The sequence below is a fragment of the Misgurnus anguillicaudatus genome, chromosome 22 (assembly GCF_027580225.2).
Source record: "Misgurnus anguillicaudatus chromosome 22, ASM2758022v2, whole genome shotgun sequence".
NCBI classification, from domain to species: Eukaryota; Metazoa; Chordata; class Actinopteri; order Cypriniformes; family Cobitidae; genus Misgurnus; species Misgurnus anguillicaudatus.
Genome location: NC_073358.2, coordinates 7,803,355 through 7,824,485, shown reverse-complemented (window position 1 = coordinate 7,824,485; position 21,131 = coordinate 7,803,355). Strand labels below are relative to the sequence as shown.

The 21,131-nt window shown below is 36.8% G+C and overlaps 1 protein-coding gene across 2 annotated transcripts in view; it reads left to right on the top strand.

Annotated features, from left to right (window-relative positions):
* Window positions 1-20,221, top strand: part of pappab (pregnancy-associated plasma protein A, pappalysin 1b) — a 127,587-nt gene extending 107,366 nt beyond the window's left edge. For both annotated transcript variants that reach the window (XM_055200624.2, XM_055200623.2), the window contains exons 21-22: window positions 2,121-2,219; window positions 18,618-20,221. In XM_055200624.2, the coding sequence (XP_055056599.2) occupies window positions 2,121-2,219; window positions 18,618-18,722 (204 nt within the window). In that variant the 3' untranslated portion in view covers window positions 18,723-20,221. The remainder of the gene's footprint in view (window positions 1-2,120; window positions 2,220-18,617) is intronic.
* Window positions 20,222-21,131: the final 910 nt, after the last annotated feature.

The following is a 21,131-nucleotide window of genomic DNA, read 5'->3' as shown; positions in this document are numbered from 1 at the left end:
CAGACCGCAGTGACAAAAACCTACGCGCCTAATATGCGTGGAAAACACGTGTGAACGGCCCCTTATTCGATTGGACATCTGGCCTAGCTGTTCTTGGAATGTTAAAGGAATAGTCAATTTTCTTAAAAAAAAAATCCAGATAATTTACTCACCACCATGTCATCCAAAATGTTGATGTCTTTCTCTGTTTAGTCGAGAAGAAATTATGTTTTTGAGGAAAACACTGCAGGATTTTTCTCATTTTAATGGACTTTAATGGACCCCAACACTTAATACTTAACTCAACACTTAACAGTTTTTTCAACGGAGTTTCAAAGAACTCTAAATGATCCCAAACGAGGCATAAGGGTCTTATCTAGCAAAACGATTGTCATTTTTGACAAGAAAAAGAAAAAATATGCAGTTTTAAATCACAAACTTTCGTCTAGGTCCGGTCCAGCGCAACCTCACGTAAATGCATAGTGACGTAGGGAGGTCACGTGTTACATATATGAAACGCACATTTGCGGACCATTTTAAACAATAAACTGACACAAAGACATTATTAGTATCATTTGACATACAACAACATGGGAACGGTCCACTTTCTCCACACTTGTAAATACTGGGGCGGAGTTTCGCGTTCGTCCTCTGTGACCTCTTGACGTCATGACGTATTGCGTGAGGTTGCTGGCGCTTTCAGGACCGGACCTAGACGAGAAATTGTGGTTTAAACGTGTATATTTTTTATTTTTATTGTCAAAAATGACAATCGTTTCACTAGATAAGACCCTTATCCCTCGTTTGGGATTGTTTATAGTCCTTTGAAACTCTGTTGAAAAAAACTGTTAAGTGTTGAGTTGGGTATTAGGTGTTGGGCTCTATAAGTCCATTAAAATGAGAAAAATCCTGCAATGTTTTCCTCAAAAAACAATTTCTTCTCGACTGAACAGAGAAAGATATCAACATTTTGGATGACATGGTGGTGAGTAAATGATCTGGATTGTTTTTTTTTTTTTTTAAGAAAATTGACTATTCCTTTAATAAGAGAAGTAGGGAACTCCGATCTATGAATGAAGAATTTGTTTGAGTCTGATCTTTTAAGTGAATCAATTGATTCAGTTCACAGAACTGATCTGAATGATTCTTTTACAAAATCAGACTGATTCAGTTCTCCAGTCAACTCATTGAATTAATTATCCAGACACTGAATAAATGTCACATCACTTTTATTATATGAAATAGGCTGAGGATTTAGTGTCCAACATCAAAAAGACAAAAATACCACTTTGAAACTAAATAAGCATGTGTGACAATAACAGAATAATATTTTTTGCACTCCAAAAATAAGGATCTGTTACTACTACAGATCTTTTAGCATTAAAAATATTCATACTCAATACTCAATACACAGTAATTTGTTGGTTAAACTTAATTTCCACGAGAAGTTGTCTTAACTCAAAAATATTGATTCAAACCTTATTTTATTTTTCAGTACTTTTATTTTTGATTGAACTGTCCCTTAAACAATGAATTCGCACCTCACTTTCATTCATAAGTGGCCTCAGCGTTATGTGAGCGAGGTGACCAGTTCATTTTTATGTGGGTTAGAATGGCAGACTTTCGAACCCACCTCATCCTGACCCAGTTTCGATGGGTGGTAATTAGCAGCCCTCTGAAAGCATTTGGGTCGGGGCAGAGAGATGATTTCAAACTGGAAAAGGTCACAGGTGTGTTGTGCAACCTTTTGTGCCTGTCAAGATGGAAATGTGTAGTAACTCCTAAGGGAGACACATAGAAGTTTAATAGGGCTTTGGTTTCCCCATTAAAAGCAGTCTCCTCCATCCACAAGCCCGGGAATACTAGCTCAATTTTTCCAGGGCAACATAATTGCAACAGACTCAAGTCTGTGCGTCTATTTTTACACCGTTGTGGATGTATGCGAGTGTGAATAGCTGTCTCTTTATAGACAGGTTTATATTAATTCAGGGATGGATGGTGGTTTATGGTGGAAACATAATATTATTTGGCATCGAGCCAAATCTTGTGACCATAAAGATTTTATTTACAGTATGTAACATTGTATTATTGTTGAGAAAGGAAGTTGTCTAGGTTCATATGTTGTGGTTTTTTCCCTTCAGCCTTTCATGGGTGATAATTACTGCGATGCCATAAACAACCGAGCGTTCTGCAACTATGATGGTGGAGACTGCTGTCACTCTACTGTTAAAACTAAAAAGGTAAGTCATTTATTTATTTATTAAATAATCATTAACGAATTAGTGACGACACTTGCTAAAGTAGCGAAAAAAATACATTTACTTACGTAGATTGTATTGTTATGTATTATACGGCACTCTGGAATGTTTGATTCTGATTGTCCAGTAGCGAAACTCCAAGGTTTGTTATGCCAGATAACAATCAGCTGAAATTAATGACACAGCCTCATCCAGTTACTTACAATTTAATATTTGCAAATAAGTTAAATATAAATAATGCATAATTAACTCATTTCCGCCAGCCTTTTTTTAAGTTGCCCACCGGGAAAAAAATGCCTTCCAGGAAAAAAAATTCTAAAAATATATAAACATACAAAAATATCAAATGAAAGAACAGACCCTCTGCTTTCAAACAAACAATAAACAAACAAAAACACAAAACGGGAAAAAAATCATCGTATCTATATTTTTTCTGTTTATGAACGCTTAAACATTTTTTAGCAAAAAGCTGAAATAATTGCATTTTTGTGAAGGAATTTAGTTAGAGATCAGATTCAGAACGATTGTCAAAACATACAAGGAGTGTAAAATAATTTTTTTTTTTTTGGAATTTAGTTTTTTAATAAATTGGGTAAGAGTGCCATCTATTGGATAATTTTGGTATTACAGATTACCATAAAAACTCATAAGGAACACGTTTTTTCATAAAAATGTTTTATCTTAAAGCAACACTATATAGTTTCCATGTAAAAATGACTTACAGCTCCCCCATGTGGTTGAAAAGCGCAACAGTGCCTGGTATCAGACACTCTTCTGCAGGCAGGGGGAGGGGCGGGGCTGTGTGCTCTACCCTCCACCGCCACTTTCAGAGTGTGCTTGTAGCAGCTAGGAGGCTGCTCAGGTTGCAGCAACAGTACAATTTGTCCAGTTAAAAGTTGTTCTATCACTGAAATAATTGTAGAGACATTATTTAAAGGTAAAAAAACGACATAGTGTTGCTTTAATTGACAAGATAACTCGTCAATTGCAGGGAATGAGTTAATATAGTATATGAGATTTTAAGTACAAATGATTAGTGGTTTACCAATATGGGTTTTTTAAATGGCTGATGCTGATACCGATATTAAGAAAGAAGTGGCCGACGGGCCAATATGAGGCTGATATAACACAAATATAATTACTAGGGATGTCCCGATCAGATATGCTGGATCGGTATCGGGTCCGATCCGGGCTTTTTGGCTGGATCGGACATTGGATCGAGGACCGACAACATGACCGATCCAATTCCATTATATGTGCGTTAGCCGTGGTTGTTACTGACAAGCTATTAAAAGGACAACGTATTATAAAATCACCATAAACGTTTTATGCACTATATGTAAAGTCTTTTAATACACTCAATAGCTTCATGTGAAGGAACAAACGGACATTTAATGATCTCTATGTTTACAGAAACACTGTAACTTACTCGCAAACTGAGTTAATCCACTGGTGAAGCGGACGGATGAAACGCATCATTCACACACGCAAACACAAGATAACTGTAGGCTATTTTAAAGATCTGATTTTATAAAGTCTCAGTAAGCCGTCGGATGGATGCAATTCACTATGTGCTGAGCACACGATGCATCTTTTCTCTTTGTGTTTTAACAGTTATGAACTTTCCATTGCGGTGCGAGGATTCCCATGGGAGGATGATTCAAGAGCATCAATTTTGCCCCCAGAAAGCCCAGTATATGACTTAGGCGCATCAATTCTGAACCCGGAATGTGCATAAAAAGTCCAGTCAAGCCCATAATTCCCAAAATAACCATCTGCACACTAAAGCTTTTTTACTATGACAGTTTTACGCAATTATATTAGAATTTAGAATTAGAATAAATATTTAGCATACTTAATTGATCAAACGTACCTATGTTCTCCTAAACACTGACCACGTTTACATGCACACCATTAATGCGATTATTTCCAATAATGCGAGTAAGGTCTTAATCGCAGTAAGATGTTTACATGACTGGAGCTAACCTCTTCACTCCGGTTTACATGCAGTTTTTATGTTCGGATTATTCACACATAGCCCAATGCAGAGCACAAATGATGAACTCACATATTGTCCACTGTTTTAATTTACTTACGTTAAATGACAAACACGTTGTTATAGATTCATTATCCGGTGCCGTGATGAAGATATAAATATGAAAGTGCCTGTAAAGGGCGTTCACATGATATAAAAATATAGTTTTAAAAATCGTTTTATATTAAAGATAATAGCAGAGCTCACACAACAACTATAACGATAGCGATTTTGGCACATGATGAGCGATTAACAATTGACAGCCAATCAAATCTATTTGAACTTGAAGTGCACGCGCACTTAAAATGCAGTAGAAAGCTCATTCATTGCTGAGGTTATAACATAAAATTACCTCAGGTATCCAGAGCTGATGCAGTTGTTGCTGTGAAATTTTTCTACCACACTAGCTACGCCAAAAGGTAAGATATTATTACACACTACTACATTCATTGTTCAGTTACGTGAAACGCAGCGAGTTGAGCACATCTGCTGGTTTCCCGCTGTGTAAATGCAACAACAGCATACATTCAGTGACATGTAAACAATTGCAAAAAAGTTTTTATTACAAGAAATATCCAATAGGTAATGCCGTGCTGGTTGAGCGAATTAGAAGTTATGATTATGATGTGGTCACTAATATATTTATCGTTATAATTATTGTTATAATGTCCCTTAAAGCTTTTACACACTGCTGTCGTGTTATTTGAGCTGTTTCTGAATGAAGGCAGACTGCTGACAGCGAGTCGTGTTGGCAGAATTCATGTAAAACTTCCTAATGTCAAGTTTAAAACGAATTTGTGCTTAAGGTGCGTGACTAAAACACACGTGCACTTAATTAGTTGCGGTATAAATGCGATTAAAGAATTTACATGGACGCATACTGCGATTATAAACGGCGTCCGCCACCTCTTTTAATGCGACTATACTTACTGCGATTATGAGCTTAATCGCATTATTTTTATCGAATTATTGCGTTCACATGAGGTAAAGTATAATCGCAGTATTGACAAAATCCCATTATAATCGCATTATTAGGGTGCATGTAAACGCGGCCACTGTCTAATGATTAATATTTACTAATGTTTCCTGTAACTTGTAAATCATTTTAAATGATTTTAACATGTAAATGATACTAGATGTAGCAGAAAACACTATACACATTTAATTACAATAGTATCGGGCAGATATCGGTATCGGGCTCATATACGGAATTCTGGTATCGGATCGGAAATGAAAAAGTGGGATCGGGACATCCCTAATAATTACAGTACATGAGAGATCAACAGAAAATTGGTGAAACGAAATAAACATTTGTTATGCATAATATTTATAGATCTCCATTAGTTATGTCTTGTATGTCATGTTTTCAGTACTTTAAAAGGGTATAACATTTTACGGTTTGAACACAACATAATTTCATGATAAAAAGTGAATAATTGTTGGTCATTTTACTGTCTGTCAGACTTTGACTTTACATCTGAGTGTCTTTTTATTAGGGATGTAATGATTAATCGTGTGCCCCATTAAAAATGCCTGTCTGAAATCTAGGGCTGCACGATAAATCACATGCGATATTACGCACATCTCAAGGAACCAGCATTACTGACGAGATGCGCCTGACAAACACATGCGATTTACCGTGCAGCCCTACTGAAATAGATTCTAAATCGCAAGGCTGCGATTCTGTATTTCATGCACAGCTTGTGCGTGTACTACGCCATTTGTAGGAAGTCCTTATCACTCTAAAATCATTATGAGTCAGAGTCGTTTATAACGTGCATTTAAAAAAGCAACACTCGTCAAACGAAATCATTCAAAATATTCTTTATTATCATGAAAATACCTGATACAATTTAAAGAATTTAAATATTCCTGTAGACATTTCCTAGAATAGCATTTGTAATGCTTTATTGTAGTTTCTGCACGAGAACGCCCCCTAGCTTTGGGATGTGCCAGGATTTCCCCATAATTCATTAAAATTCATTCATTGAGAAAACGCGCATTTGCACAATTAATCGTTACAGCCCTACTTTTCATTACAAACAACAAATTGAAGTAACAGAAAATTGTAATGTCTGATTGAAAAGATTAATCGGCCGATGCCAATCCAAATATCGGATATATCGCCTACTGCAAATATAAAACTTGCTTGAATGTGTCATGACTTTGGGCACACATACTATGCAAACCAAACTGCGCATAGGCACGTTTGACCCCCAAAGCCTGGTTCGTTTGACTAGTGTGATCACTAGGTTAATCGCCCTGGCCAGCTTGCCGTTTACTTGGGCTCAGACGCGAAACGTGCAGTGTGATCGGAAATTGCGCCAGAGCTCGGTTCAAAAGGAGAGACGTCAATAGCACGATCACCCACCTTCATCTGCCTTCGTAAAAACCTTCTGATGCGCACAGCAGGGTTACATGAATGTCCGAGCTGCACATGCAACAGACCAACTAAGCAATGTGATGGCATGTGAGAGGGCTGTGTGTCATCGGGATTTATCTAGACTTCAAATAGATAAATCCCTTCAGGGTGATACAGGAACTGATCACTGCTGGCTGTCTGTTACATTTTGCAGCAAGTGAATGATGAAATGTCACTGTTAGTTTTATTCAGCTAAATACTTTCTTGAATGTGTGCACAACACAGAAACATTTCAATTAAACTTTGTTGTTAAACATTAAACTTAACAGTAACTTTTATATGTTACTTTTTAATATTTTACACAGTTTTTGAAAACAGTGTACAGTATACTATTGTATATGCTACAGTATTTATTTTATTTATAAAGACTTTCCCAATAGCGCAAATTTAAGAAGTTAAAATTGTGGTATGGCTGATATGAGTTTCATGGATGTGCCCCTTGACCACAAAACCATAAATTCAAAGTTTTAAAATAAAGATTTGTGCATCATCTAAAAGCTGAATAAATAAACTTTCCGTTGATTTATGTTTGTTGGGACAGGACAATATTTGGCTGAAATACAACTATTTGAAAAGCTGGTATCTAAGGGTGCAAAAAATGTTCTTAAAAAATATTGAGAAAATTCCCTTTAAACTTGTCCAAAAGTCTTTGTCAAAACATCTTACAATCATAAATCTATTTTGATATATTTACGGTAGAAAATTGACAAAATATTTTCACAAATAGGATTTTTTGCATTAAAAAATTTATAATTTTGGCCCATACAATGAATTGTTGGCTACTGCTACAAATATTTATATACCTTTGCGACTTAAAGGGGACATGCCACGAAAATCTGACTTTTTCCATGTTTAAGTGCTATAATTGGGTCCCCAGTGCTGCTATCAATCTAGAAAATGTGAAAAATGACAACCCAGTACCTAAGTTTTGGTTAACCATTCAATGCAAGTTTATGAAAAAATAGGTAATTGTAATTTGGCTCCCCTTGTGATGTCAGAAGGGGATAATACCGCCCCTTAATCGGCACTGTCCAACCACGGCACTGCCATTTAGTGCAGAGATCAGTTCATTTGCATTTTAAAGGACACACAAAAAAACGGCACATTTTTTCTCAGACCTACGAAGTGGCAATTTTAACATGCTATAATAAATTATCTATATGGTATTTAGTGCTATAACTTCACATATGTACTCTGGGGACACCAAAAATGTACTTGACATCTTAAAAACTTCTTGTGAAATGTCCCCTTTAAGACTGGTTTTGTGGTCCATGTTATATTATTTATATATTAATATAAATTTAAAATGATCCTATGCAATATTAAAATAACATCCCCACAATAAAACTATACATACAAAACAGATAAAACATACTATTTTAGTCTTTAAAATATACATTTTAAGCAGGAAAATTATATGCAGATATATACAATTTAAAGAAATATAATATTTAAATTTTCTATGCAATATAGTTTTGTTGGCAGAAAAGTTTTAATAGAAAGATGGTTGCATGATAAATGCAATAATCCGATTTGGATTCATAGCATCAAATATAACATATTATATTACATATAAAAAGTGTACATTTAAAACTTTGCAGTACTTAGATTTTAGATGTATTATTAAAGGGGGGGTTTAATGGTATTTCAAGCATTCTGACTTATTAACACAGTTATAGAGTTGTTTCCTCATGATAAACGTAGGCAAAGTGTCAAAAATGCAGTTGGGCGTGTTTCAGAGTATTTCTGTGCCGAATGCACTTCGCCAGGGTTCGTACAAGTTTCGGCTAATTTTTTTCGATTACGGTTCTAACTGACGTTTCAGGGGTTTTCGATACGTATCACTTCTTTATATGGGCTTCAAACTTCCCCCGGAAAACCCCGCCCAGCCGTCAGTCAGCGGGAGACGCTAGAGCTTGCTAACAGCTTATCACTCCACTCAGCTTTGTTTAATATCAAGAGTCAACAATGGCACAACAAGAAGTGTGTTTTTGGATGTAAGGAGAAGACATCCAGCCTCATGGAAACAATGGATATAGTTTATTATCCGGATTAGCAGCGGAGTTTTGCGTGTGTGTTTGATGCGGTGGATTTTCTGAACCGGGTCATGACGAGTTACACGTGGTAAGTAAGACCTTCTGTCTTGTGTTGGAAATAGGCGCGTGTATATTATATAAATGACACGAACATGTAGTGAATCATAAGTTAAAAAAGTGTTGTATAGTGTTGCATGACTCGTACTCGCTCCTCCCGTGTTATAACTCCTCCTTCTTCATTTTTTCGTACGTTATCGGAAAGATTCGGTAAAGCTAATCTTTCTTTTATAAATCTGATTAAACTAAAGACTCTTCAGAGATATAAAGGATGTCATACTACTCTATAGGTACTCCAGATTAATATCAGAAATGCAGAAACAGCGTGTGTTACGTGAGCTTTAAATTGTTTAAACTGTTAAAATTGAAACGTGGAGAAAAAACTAAATAAGCCCTTGAGTGGTATAGTATGACAATGTGTTGCAGTCAAAGCTTCATCAACATCCCCTGATAGAAAAATATTGTTGCTTCTCCAGCAGCAGTCACACACGTGATATACTGTAGTAACTAAATCTTTTCTTTCCTCGCAGACATGACGTAAACACACAAGGACGAATGACATAAACTTGAAATTTCTTGCTAAATCTAACCCGACAGCTCAAAATATCTTCATTGTCAGCTTATCGTAGCGAATCTGAGCGAGCCAGAAACATGGTTTCACTCGGTCACTAAAGGAATGAGTTTGCTCATTTTTAACCAAAAACTGTATAATTACCATTATTATCATAGATTCATATCATTCGGCAGGGTAATACATCTTGTGTTGTAATAATTATGTCCTTAGAGAGGAAACTTTGAAGGGCACCCCACACTACCCACAATGCATTGTAGGCATTGTAGATGAAGCGTTTTGTTTTGTTTTCCCAAATCCATGGCAACAAATGGTAGCATATAGTATTTCCATATGAACGTTCACATCGCTTCGACACAAACGCACATATTTTATTTTCAGTGGTAAAGGTTCGTAGCTGCACGACGGCTTGTGTACTGCTCTTTTTTTAATGAACTTGTCATCCTCTGTCCTCTTTCGCTTGATCCTTCATTGCTTTTTCCTTGAGCAAGTTTTCCTGGCTGCCAGAAAAGTGAGGTTCTCTTTTGACAGAGCAGGAATGAAGTTACTTCTCCAAAATTACAACAGCGAACCCTGGAAGCACGCTGGATCTCTCGACCATTGCGTGGTGCCAGAAACAAAAAAAGGCTGGCGTGTACGATGACGCATTTCCCGGCACAATACACAACTTGTTGTTAAAGCCTTAGAAGCAGTATTTGGAAGCAGACTTCTGACCTATTCAATTCATTTGTAAATCCTGTAGGAACTTGTAAACTTAAGAGGTTGTTTACTTTGTCACTACCTGCTCTGAATAGGTTCGCCTCGAAGGGGTATAAAAGATGGCCCTTGCCCAAACCATACGAGTAGGTAATTTTGACCACCATCTTACTTCCCTTAATGGTTAAAATGCCATTAACACCAGTGTAACTCTACAAGAATAGACTTTTACAATATTTTAACGTATGGGTATTTTTTTTAAAGTAAACGCTTGACCTGGCTTAATCATAGGGTGATGTCATCCAGCAAAATGACCTAAAAAAGGTCACGTAGATCTGGACATAACATGTCGGATCAAACAGTGATGACGTGTTATTTTCATTCCTGAAGTCTCCCCCATTTGATGGTTTATTGGATTCAGTAAACACAAACTTCGGTGGCCTCACTGAAAGGCTCTCTGTGACGGTCTTTGTACTGCGTCTGTTTGGTGCTCTCGGGATGAGGTTGTTTGCATTGTTTCTTTGGAAGGGCTGTGTGTTTTTCAATCCAATGTTCCAATAAGTCATAGTATACGTTGCTTGTGTTTGTCAGACCTCTTTGTTAGCCAAGGTCTTTTCCTCCCCAAATGCGCCATCAATAGTGGATTACTGCCCTTGAAGGCCCACGAACCAATTAGGAAAAACTCGCTTGGATCTCTGACGTGCTGCGAGCAGACAGAAGAGCAATATTGACACAAAGCACCCTGTTCGTTTGTTGGGCTTGACCAGGTTTTGAGGTGATGATACTGTTTGGAAGTGAGGTAACGGGAAAGAAGTAAATTCGGTCCCAGGTGATGCTTTAAGTGTGTTAATTGGAAATAGATGCTAAACAATTCTCAACCACAGTTCTCTGGATTTTTCATTGAACCCAAATATAAAGCTTGCTGAATGTCAACCAGAACCCTGTGGGAAGTTATCAAAAGTAAAGGATAGGAATATAAATAACAGTTATTTTGGAAAATTGTCGCAGTTTGTTGTAGTTGTAGAAGATCTTGACGCAAGAATTAACTATAGGATAAGTTTAAAGAGTACAGTTTTAGTCGAATGTAGCACCACAGAAACATAAACTTATTCATATTTGTTGTTAAACATAAAATTTAAAAGTGCCAAAGAATGATTTTAAATAATATGTTACATTGTTCTCTGATACATCCATAGAAGGTATGTGACTGTATTGAGTGCAAAAATTATCCAAAGGCGGTTGTAGATGTCTAACCCTGGGATTTGCCTTTAAAATGAAATGGTCTATTATTACCTTATTTGAAAGGGTCATGAATAATAATGTTGAGCTCTGCTCTGATTGGCTGTTTCACAGAATGGATCATTTTAGTAGCTCTGTGTGTGTGCAAACAGCACTTGGACCCTATTTTAACAATCTAAGCGCATTGTCTAAAGCGAACAGCGCAATGTCTAAATGGGCGTGTCCGAATCCACTTTTGCTAATTTAACGACGGGAAAAATTTTTGTGCGTTGAGCGTTTGGTCGAAATGGGTTGGTCCTATTTTTTTAATGAGTAATGGGAGTATTTTGGGCATAACGTGCAATAAACCAATGATAGTCTCAACTCTCATCCCCTTTAAAAGCCTGTTTCGCTGGCGCTATGTCTAATACCTATTTAGATGACGGACTTTGTAAACTGAAAAACTAAGCGAAGGAAGAAGATCCCCAGTTTAAGATTAATGTTAAATAATTGTGTTGTTTTTGACTTGTAGTGAACTTGTTATTTTTTTATTCAAACATTTAAAACTAGGGCCGGGACTTTAACGCGTTAATTAAGATTAATTAATTACACAAAAATAACGCGTTAAACATTTTTAACGCATTTTAATCGCACCTATTTTTGCACCGCGGAACATTTCTCATTGGATGAGTTTCGGCGGACCGATTTTACTGGAGCACCAACTAGCGTTCATGACTTCAGACCACAACAAACCACAGTGAACATGAACGAAGAAGCTGATGAGATCGCTTTGGTTGGCCCCGTGGATGGGAATTTTTTTTATAAAAAACGAACGGATGTAAGCGTCGATAAGAGCATGGTTGTGTGTAAGCTGCAACAAGGAATTCACATATCACCGCAGCACATCGAGCCTCAAGTATCATCTCAATGCGAAACATACAGCAGCTAGCGTGGACATTAGACCGACTCTGGGTACAACGACTTGGTTGAACAAAAATAAACAATATTTTGTTGCTTAAGCTTGTGTATTCAGTCATTATTCATGGTACACTCTTAGAACGAATGTGTTAAAAACACATTAGTCTTAACTGCGTCGTCCTGGAATCCACCCATCTCTGTGTTATTATTGAAACAACACATTTTGTGTTACTTTTAACACAACATGTGTTATACTTCAACACAAAATCAACACAAAATGACACATAATGTGTTAAAATTACACATAATGTGTTAAAAGCTTACCGCACAATGATGTGTAAAAATTAACACATCCTTTCTAAGAGTGTACACTAAAAATCCATGTAAAAAAATTACTTTTTAATGTTCTCAGGTCAAATATTTATATGCGATTAAAATGCGATTAATTTAGATTAATTAATTACAAAGCCTCTAATTAATTAGATTATTTTTTTTAATCGAGTCCCGGCCCTATTTAAAACCCGTTTTCTTTTAGTCATGGAAGTAAAAAAGCAGGCTTTTAATTGCTTTAAATGTATGGCTATCCAATATCATCAAAAAATTATTTACAAGTATGTAAGAAAAGGTTTGTACTCTAAAAATGCTTTATTTTATAACAAACAGGAGATAAAGAATTTACAAACAGCTCTCCACACGTTTCAGCACTTGGACAGCAACACATGTTTTTTAAGCATTACTTAAAAAGTTTCTCATCTCACCATATTCACAGGTACAGAGTCATCATATACAGTAGATCTGTGAGGTAGCATTTAAAAAAAACATATAAAAATATAAGCATTTGTTTAAAGCAAAGCATTTATTTGCTTACCAGGCTACAGGTAATGCAGCTCTTTACACCTTCTAACGTCTCATAATCGATCCTAATTTATGCCCAAGAGACTCAATAATAATCTTTTACATTTAATCCTTTAATTTTTCATATTTAAAAGTGTTTTATGCTGCTGCGCATTCATGTGTGTGATAAGCAAACCTGTGTTGCTGTCCCGTTTATAGGCGCATATTACTAACGCGCTCTTTAAATAACAAAAAACATATTGCGCTATTGACTTTTGACTTTAGACCAGGTTTTTGTTGGTCAATGGCGTAGTCTATTTTAGTTGCCTCAAAATAGCAATGCGCCAACAATGCGCCTGAACACACCTCGTTTTCAGACCAGAACGCCCATGGTCGCAAAAGGAGGCGCAAATGCATTTGCTATTTAAACAAGCGGCACTAAACGTGAAAATTATAATTGCGCAGGGTGGAAACTAGCAAAAGACACTTGCGTCGCGCATTGCGCTGCATCTTATGAGTGTAAGATAGAACCTGTATCAGACAAAGATACGGAATTTGAGGAATAATCAATTGTTTGGAGATTGTTAATGGGCGTTTCTAAGTGGTAAGTGTGTGGGGGTTTTTTTTCAGTATAGACCTGCAAAACGTAACTGCAACGTCAATAGTAGAACTTCAGCCTAAATGCTAGCATAGGGGTGGACGATATGACCAAAATCTTCTATCATGATAGGATTCATTTTATATCATGATAACGATATGTATCACGGTAGAGTTTTTATGTTTTAATAAGGTTTTTCTGTTATTAAAATCTTTAATACCATAGAAATGTTCATAAATCTCACAAAAACCTTATACAAGCATAAAAAGAAGATAAAAAAACAAATAAACAGTCAATGATAAAGGAATGATAATAAATAATTATGTTTGTATGTATATATATATTTTATTTAAGGTAGAAAAGTGATTTAGTCAAGAGCAGTGAGAGATTTTCTCTCAATTGTGTTTGATAAACATGAGTGACAGACAGGAGCAAAATTAGGTAACTTCCCCTTTAAGAGCAGATCCAATATACTGTTACACATGCGTTTTCTCTGTTAGCTGTTCACTTTCTCTTAAGCCCTAACTGGTTGTGTTTATTGCAAAGACGGGAATTTGGAGGCATATATGTATTTAAGGCCAATAAAGCGGCAAAAATGCTCACGAGTTTAATGAGCAGCGGTTGCGCGACTTGCGTGCTCCTCACACACAGAAAGAGCGCACGCATATAGATCTGTTGTTTGTGTTTCGATGGCTTTAAATAACTTGTTTTAAAACTGCGGTGCTTAAATACGTGTACAAACGTTACGTTTTCATGACCACGCGCACAGGAGCGTGACGTTGGCGCGTAACCTCGATAGAGACAATAGTCCAAAATCTCTTCCAGTTGACAAATTTCTACCGGTTACATGTCTACCGGTTTATCGCGCATCCCTACGCTAGCATGTAGCATTAACTAGCATATAGCGCTAACTCAGCAGTTAGCGCTAAAAACTTAGTTTTTAGCATTTTAGCAACATTGAACTTAATTTAATGTGTAATTTAACAGGGGCGGTCATCACGACTGTAACGTCACAGTTGGTGTTATTTTGAGATTGGACTATTTCCCAACGGTCTTTTGCATGAACAGGGTTTACATAAGAAGGAGGAAACTATCGCGTTTAAAGCTCACGATATGTCATTACCATGTACAGAACTCATATTGTTTATCTATGACTAGGTAAATACAGTTTTACATTCTACAGCACCTTTAAAGGCCGGGGTATACCTTTTTTCCGTGGATGTGTGCGTGCGTGAGCCGGACGCGGCTTTCCAAGTATACTCCCTACGGCTACACGCAGATGGCCGCGTTCGACACTATACGCAATACAAATGATTTCTTATTCAAATTATTACTCTACCAGGCCGTCAGGGCAGCATTGATGACCGCGGACCCTCCTGATGACGAAAATACCTCATGCGGACGGCGCACATACGCGGATGTCCCAAGTATACCTTCGGCTTAACTCTTTCCCCGCCATTGACGAGTTCGTCAATTAAGAGAAAACGCTTCCCTGCCAATGACGAGTATTTCCGGCAATCCCTAATACCGCTCTTATACACCAGGTGGCGCTTTTCTGCACCTTATTAAACCCGGAAGTATCGCCCTAGGGCAAACAGCTGTATGTCTGTGTATGTTTTGTGGATCGCTCTGAATCTGATCTATATCAAAATTCTGACACAAAAATTGAATTTTCTCAGCTTTTTGCTCAAAATGTTTCAGTTTTTGAAGAAACCTACCCATATCTGAGGGTAGGATGAAACGTTTTTTTTTTTTTTGCAAACCTGTCAGCTATGTGACCAAATAATGAAAGCATTTTTAATAAAAACGTCAGTAAATTTTTTCTTGTGTGGTTGTTTACCTGCTGATATTTCCACTGAGACTAAGAATCACAGACCATCTGATGACTGTCCTGATGACATCACCATTGAGAAGGTCACATGTTTTGAGAACATTCAGTGGTTGCAAGGTTTGCTAAATGAAAGGTGCACAGACATCTCAGCTTACTGTCAAAATCCTGCCCCAGACATCTTAACCTCACTTCTGTCGAGCTTATGTCAGCTTTGAGTTTGTCAAAGTCTGAAATGCTAACATAGTATAAAGCATTGTTGCGTATTTACAAACCCTCCCTTCGTATATTTTTTAGACATTAACCTGTAGGTGCTGAAATATCCTCGCAAAGACGCACAGTAGGTTTTCCACGAAAGATTTTTGTTTTGCTCTGTTTTGTTTGTTTTTCCTGGAAACAATTCAGGAATGGCTCGAGGGCAACGAAAGCATTTCAAAGACACACGCACACAGTCAACAAATGGAGAAGTGTTGGTCGCCTGTAATGAGGAGTGTGGCAGTGGAGGGAATGTTGTCAGCCAGAGTTTGTGGGCTCCATGAATGGACTAGATTTACAGTTGGGAAAATCCCCTACGGTGGTTGGGGACACCGAAAGGAAAAGCCTGTGCGTTTCACGGGGCAAAGAGAGGCCATCCCCCCTCCTCCCCCACGGCTCGCCTTACACAAGAGACCCCTTGTTTCTTTAACTATACATATTTTTTACTCTACGCTCACATTGACAGTAACAGACAATGCGTTTACATTCACACATTTGGCATGGTTTTATACAAAGCTTATTTAAACAGTTTAAACATTTAATAAATATGTGCATTCGTTTGTAAATAATTGGCATGCTGTTATTAAGAAGGAATTAATAAACTTTAAATTATTAAAAATTTGGAAATATTTTTTTTTACCTGAAGAAATACGATTTTCAATGACTGACTGTGTGTCGTCAACAGTGCCACCTGCAGGCCGGAACAGATACTGTACAGTTAAGCTACTCGACATAAGGAAAATCACACGTAAAGTGCTGATCTACGCAGACAGACAGATTTTGTGTACTAGGAAAACAAATGAGAAAAAATTATAATAAAATATATAAATTGTTTAACCTCAAATATTTTTGTAATCCTCAAAAGATCAAGGGCTTATAATATTTAATATTAATAACTTAATATTTCATATTTATGCATTTGGCAGATGTTTTTATTCAAAGCCACTTACAGTGCATTACAAGCTATACATTTTTATCAGTATTTGTGTTCCCTGAGTTCGAACCAAGGCTATAAAAAACCGAAAACCAGAAACTTTTGATGTTTTGCAAGGAACAGAAACAAAACCAGAAACTTAAAAAAATATATATGTTCTGGAACAGAAATGTTTATTTAAAATAATGGTAACCGGTTAATACCGTTATTTTTCCGTTCTTTGACAAGATTTCTGTACAATACTCGATGAAGTTCACTTCCGGTCATCGTTGACTCATCGGAGAAATGAGAAGCTTGCCACCAGCAAGTAGCCCAAGTCGCTAATGCTCAATCATAAGAGATAAATATTGTAGGCTACCAAGTATCTCAAGATGTTTGTTTTTTACTAATCAGTGGTGTTACGGATCGCAGTTGATCCGTGATCCGTACAGATCATGACCCACGGTTTGGCTCGCATGCGATTCGCGGAATAATACGCAAATTTAAATAGGGTAAAAGTTGCCCATTTACACGTTTCAAAGGCTTGCAAATGTTAACACTTAAGTGATTGTAAACAATTTAACCGCTAAAAGACGCTAAAGTGAGCAATTTTCAGTTGAACACATGCGGTTGAATGTGTCCGGTCCAACTCCGCCCTTCACAGATCAGAACTCTTGATGTATAAACTTTAGAGAGAGTTGCGCTACTGTGTCTCATACTGTAGTCCATTAAAATACATTGGGCGAATGAACCACTAAAAAAACAACGTAATTTTCACTTTATGTGGAGCAACTGTTTATACTGCATCTTCTTCCCAAAGCGCCGTTTGGCATTCGTCCTCCGTCTGTGGGTGTGCCCGTGTTTAAGTGCACTCAACAAATGGCATGCCAGAATTACAGTTATGTCGCTTACATAATAAGCCTTTTTTAATGTTTGATGACAAGATAGAGACTTAAGTAAAATTATGTAGACCAATAATTTAAGTTGAATGTCCTAATGATCAGCCTTCTTATTTGTATGTCCCACAGCTGACATGGAACGTTATTAACCGGTTCGGGAACTTTATTTTTTTGTTCTAACCGGTTCAGGAACGTCAATTTTAGGGTTGAACCGAAAACCACAAACGTTAAAATACTGTTTCTGTTCGGAACGAACCAATTGGGGAAAAAATCTGGTTCAAAGTCCTGGTTCGACCCCATGACTTTTTAAGAAAACATTAGGGGCTTAAGCCCCCATAGCACCCCCCTCGCTACGCCATTGGCATAATGTTACTGGTTGGCATAAATAATAAGTTCACTTAACACAAAATGATTATGCTGGTTGTTAGCTGATATTCTCGGTCGTAAGGTGAATGATGTTCCATTGTTCTTTAACTGCTAAACTGTATAAGCATCAAATAAAACATAAATAAAATAATAAAATCTACTAATAAAATACATTTTTACACCATTTTTGAAACACAAATGCATAGTAATTCCATAACTATTTTAAAAGGATGCTAATTCATGAATTTGTAAAATCTGATTTAGTTTTAGTACAATCTGCTTTCACCCCAGTAACGTTGGTATTAGGGGTGGGGCTTCATTCTTGTTTTTTCTAATAATTGTACAAAAATTCACATCATTTGAATTCCTAACCACCACCGGCGAGAGTGCCAAAAAATGCTTTGGCTGCCCTGTCAATGATGCTATAGAAAAAGTTTAGTGGACGCTCTGAAACTCAAATGCATTATCTGGAATCCTCTCAAGCAGAGGTTTCCGCCTTCCGTTTGGTTGCCGCCGAACGTTTCAGCCTTTTCGCCGTACCGCATCATAGCTCATTACTATAAAGTTCCTATAAACCAGTATTGGCTGTGAGCTGTGTGATTTAAATCACTGTAGTTTATCTAAATCATCATTTTCTTTAATTAATAAAAAGAAGACCGAACTGTTCAATGCTGTATGTGACCATAATCGTATTCCCTTAAACTCAACCCACTTTGATATTTTGTCTGCACCAGGTGATTCCATTCCCGACGTCATGTGATATTCGAGAAGACTGTTCATGCCGAGACCCCGATGCCCAGGAAAACAACAAAGGATTTCGTCAACGGTTCATCGGCTGAGCTTCGAACCTCCGGTGGCTCCCAGGGGTCCCGATGGGAAATCATTTCTCCACATGCTGCTTATCAGAGGGTCTCTCCACTCACATCACACTCCGACATACCAGCCCACATGCCCTTGTTTCCTCATCCAACAGCAACAGCCTATGAGGGTATGACACTTAAACGACCAAACGCATCAACAATAGATTTCAAGTACTGTAGGGTGAAAATGTGGAAGATTTACGAATGCATCATGGCAATACAACCGTAGATGTCGCCAAACGGAGGCTTAAACAAGCCTGTGCTGACAGTTTTGTTGTTTTATGTTTGCTTTAATTGATCATTATTTGTAAACTGAAACCATGGCGATGTTGTTTTTACATACTGTACAGCTCGAGGAAAAAAGGAGGGAAAGGGAAAAAAACGTATTCGTTGATGTTTGACTGTAGTAAGAGATTAAACAACAGTGTCGAACGAAACCATCAAACAAAAACCAGATGAATAAGACGACCCTTGATATTTTTCATGATCCCTCTGATACTATATAGTCGACAGCTAAGCCATTCAAAGTGTCCGTTCTTATCAAGAGTTCTCCGTTTTTGTTTCTTTAATGTGGAAATCCACAACTAGACCTAAACAATGGATATGTAAGCCAAATTTGTGTCACTGAAATGAGATGGGCTGCACACAAATAGCTCATACTCTTGAATGTTTGTGTACTTAACCCAAATCTGGCTGGTGACCTCAGAGCCTAAGGGGATGATGGGAAGGTTTTTCAGGGCTAGATGTATGAGTGCAGCAGCTGTGGCCATAAATCGCATTCATAAATTCATATATCGGAGAGAAATAAAGCCAAAAATCATCGGAGGAGTTGTTGATCCAGTGAGTTACAACCACAGTTGCTGTTAGTTTTGCTGTTTTGGCCTTGCAGTATGACAACACACAGTTTTATACTCAAGATTAAATTCGATAAGTTAGTTAAGCTTTTTTATTTTCTAAAGGAGCCCAAGCATAAAGCTTTGCATGTTGTTGTGTCCCAATCTGCATACCTGTCCTAAATAGTGTTCAAAATTAGAACAAAATCGTACTGGGTGATTCTCACGAAAACTTGGTTTTAAAAATGTCAAGCATGAAAATGTAAAAATTGCTTAAATTTACTTTTTTTCCCACCGGACATTGAAAAACAAAATGTGGAGTAAATGGGAACATTAATTTAAAAACTTTTACTTATCATTTAACACTTTTTGTAACATAATTTAAAAAATTAGTCCTAAAAAATCTCATTACATCACATCAACACTGACATATTTTCAAAATGACATGACAAACCTGAAAGAACATAATTTGGAGATTCTGCACATGCATTTAAAATCAAAGTATTATGCTTCTATTAATTAAATTAACATTTAATAAGCATCTGTTGCGGTAATGATAATCAAAATGTCGTGTAAGCATTCTGACAAGACAATATTTCAAATTAACTGTAAAAAAATGATCTTACCTGGTAGCCATCTTGAAGTAACTTGTCCATGTGCTTGGTCACTCAAAATCAAACTTTATTAAAATTCTGTTTGTGTCCTTAAACTGTTCTCAAAAAGTGTTGCGGAGGATGAGAACATCACATCACTTTCCTAATTTTTCTTCATTATTATTATACATGAATATTCAGTAAATATTTTTTCTGTCATCTAAAGTAGTCTAGCAAAACATCCATTTATTTTTTTCTTAATATTTTTGTGTTAATTTATTAAATTACAACATAACGCATGTTCAAACACAGCCGGACACATTGCGGTAATGAGAATTTCAGCAGAAAATGAGATAAAATTTCCAATTATAAATTCTTATGTTGAAATCACACATTGTGCAAGGTAGAACACAGTATTGTGTTAATTCTGATGCTTTTTAATGTTACTATATTACACATTTTAAAGCTAAAATCATTAGTGCCGTGGTGTTTCAATGGTTTCGTGAGAATCACCCTACTATGTTAAAAAGTGTAACCATAAAGTACCCAGATGATCTATTTTCAAGTAAAATTTTAATCAATGCATACTTTCAATCAATGAGTGTGTTTACATGCACAAAATAATCGGATAACTATAAAAAATTTGCTTATTACAGAAACCTGTTTTCATGGGTTTACATCCAAATAGGCATGGGCCGGTAAAAGATTCTAGTGGTATGATAACCTTTAGCAAAAATACCACGGTTTCACGGTGTTGCGGTATTGCCATTGCAACACTAAAATGTGTTATTTTCAAATGCCACCTTACCTATATTACCTTGGAGATGGTATCACAGAACATTTTAGTGGTTTTGAAACCTTGACTGTTTAAAACAGGTAACCGGCCCATGCCTTGCAAATCAATAAACCGGATATGCAGAAAATTGCTTTACATCGGATTTGGTACTGGATAGTATAAGTAG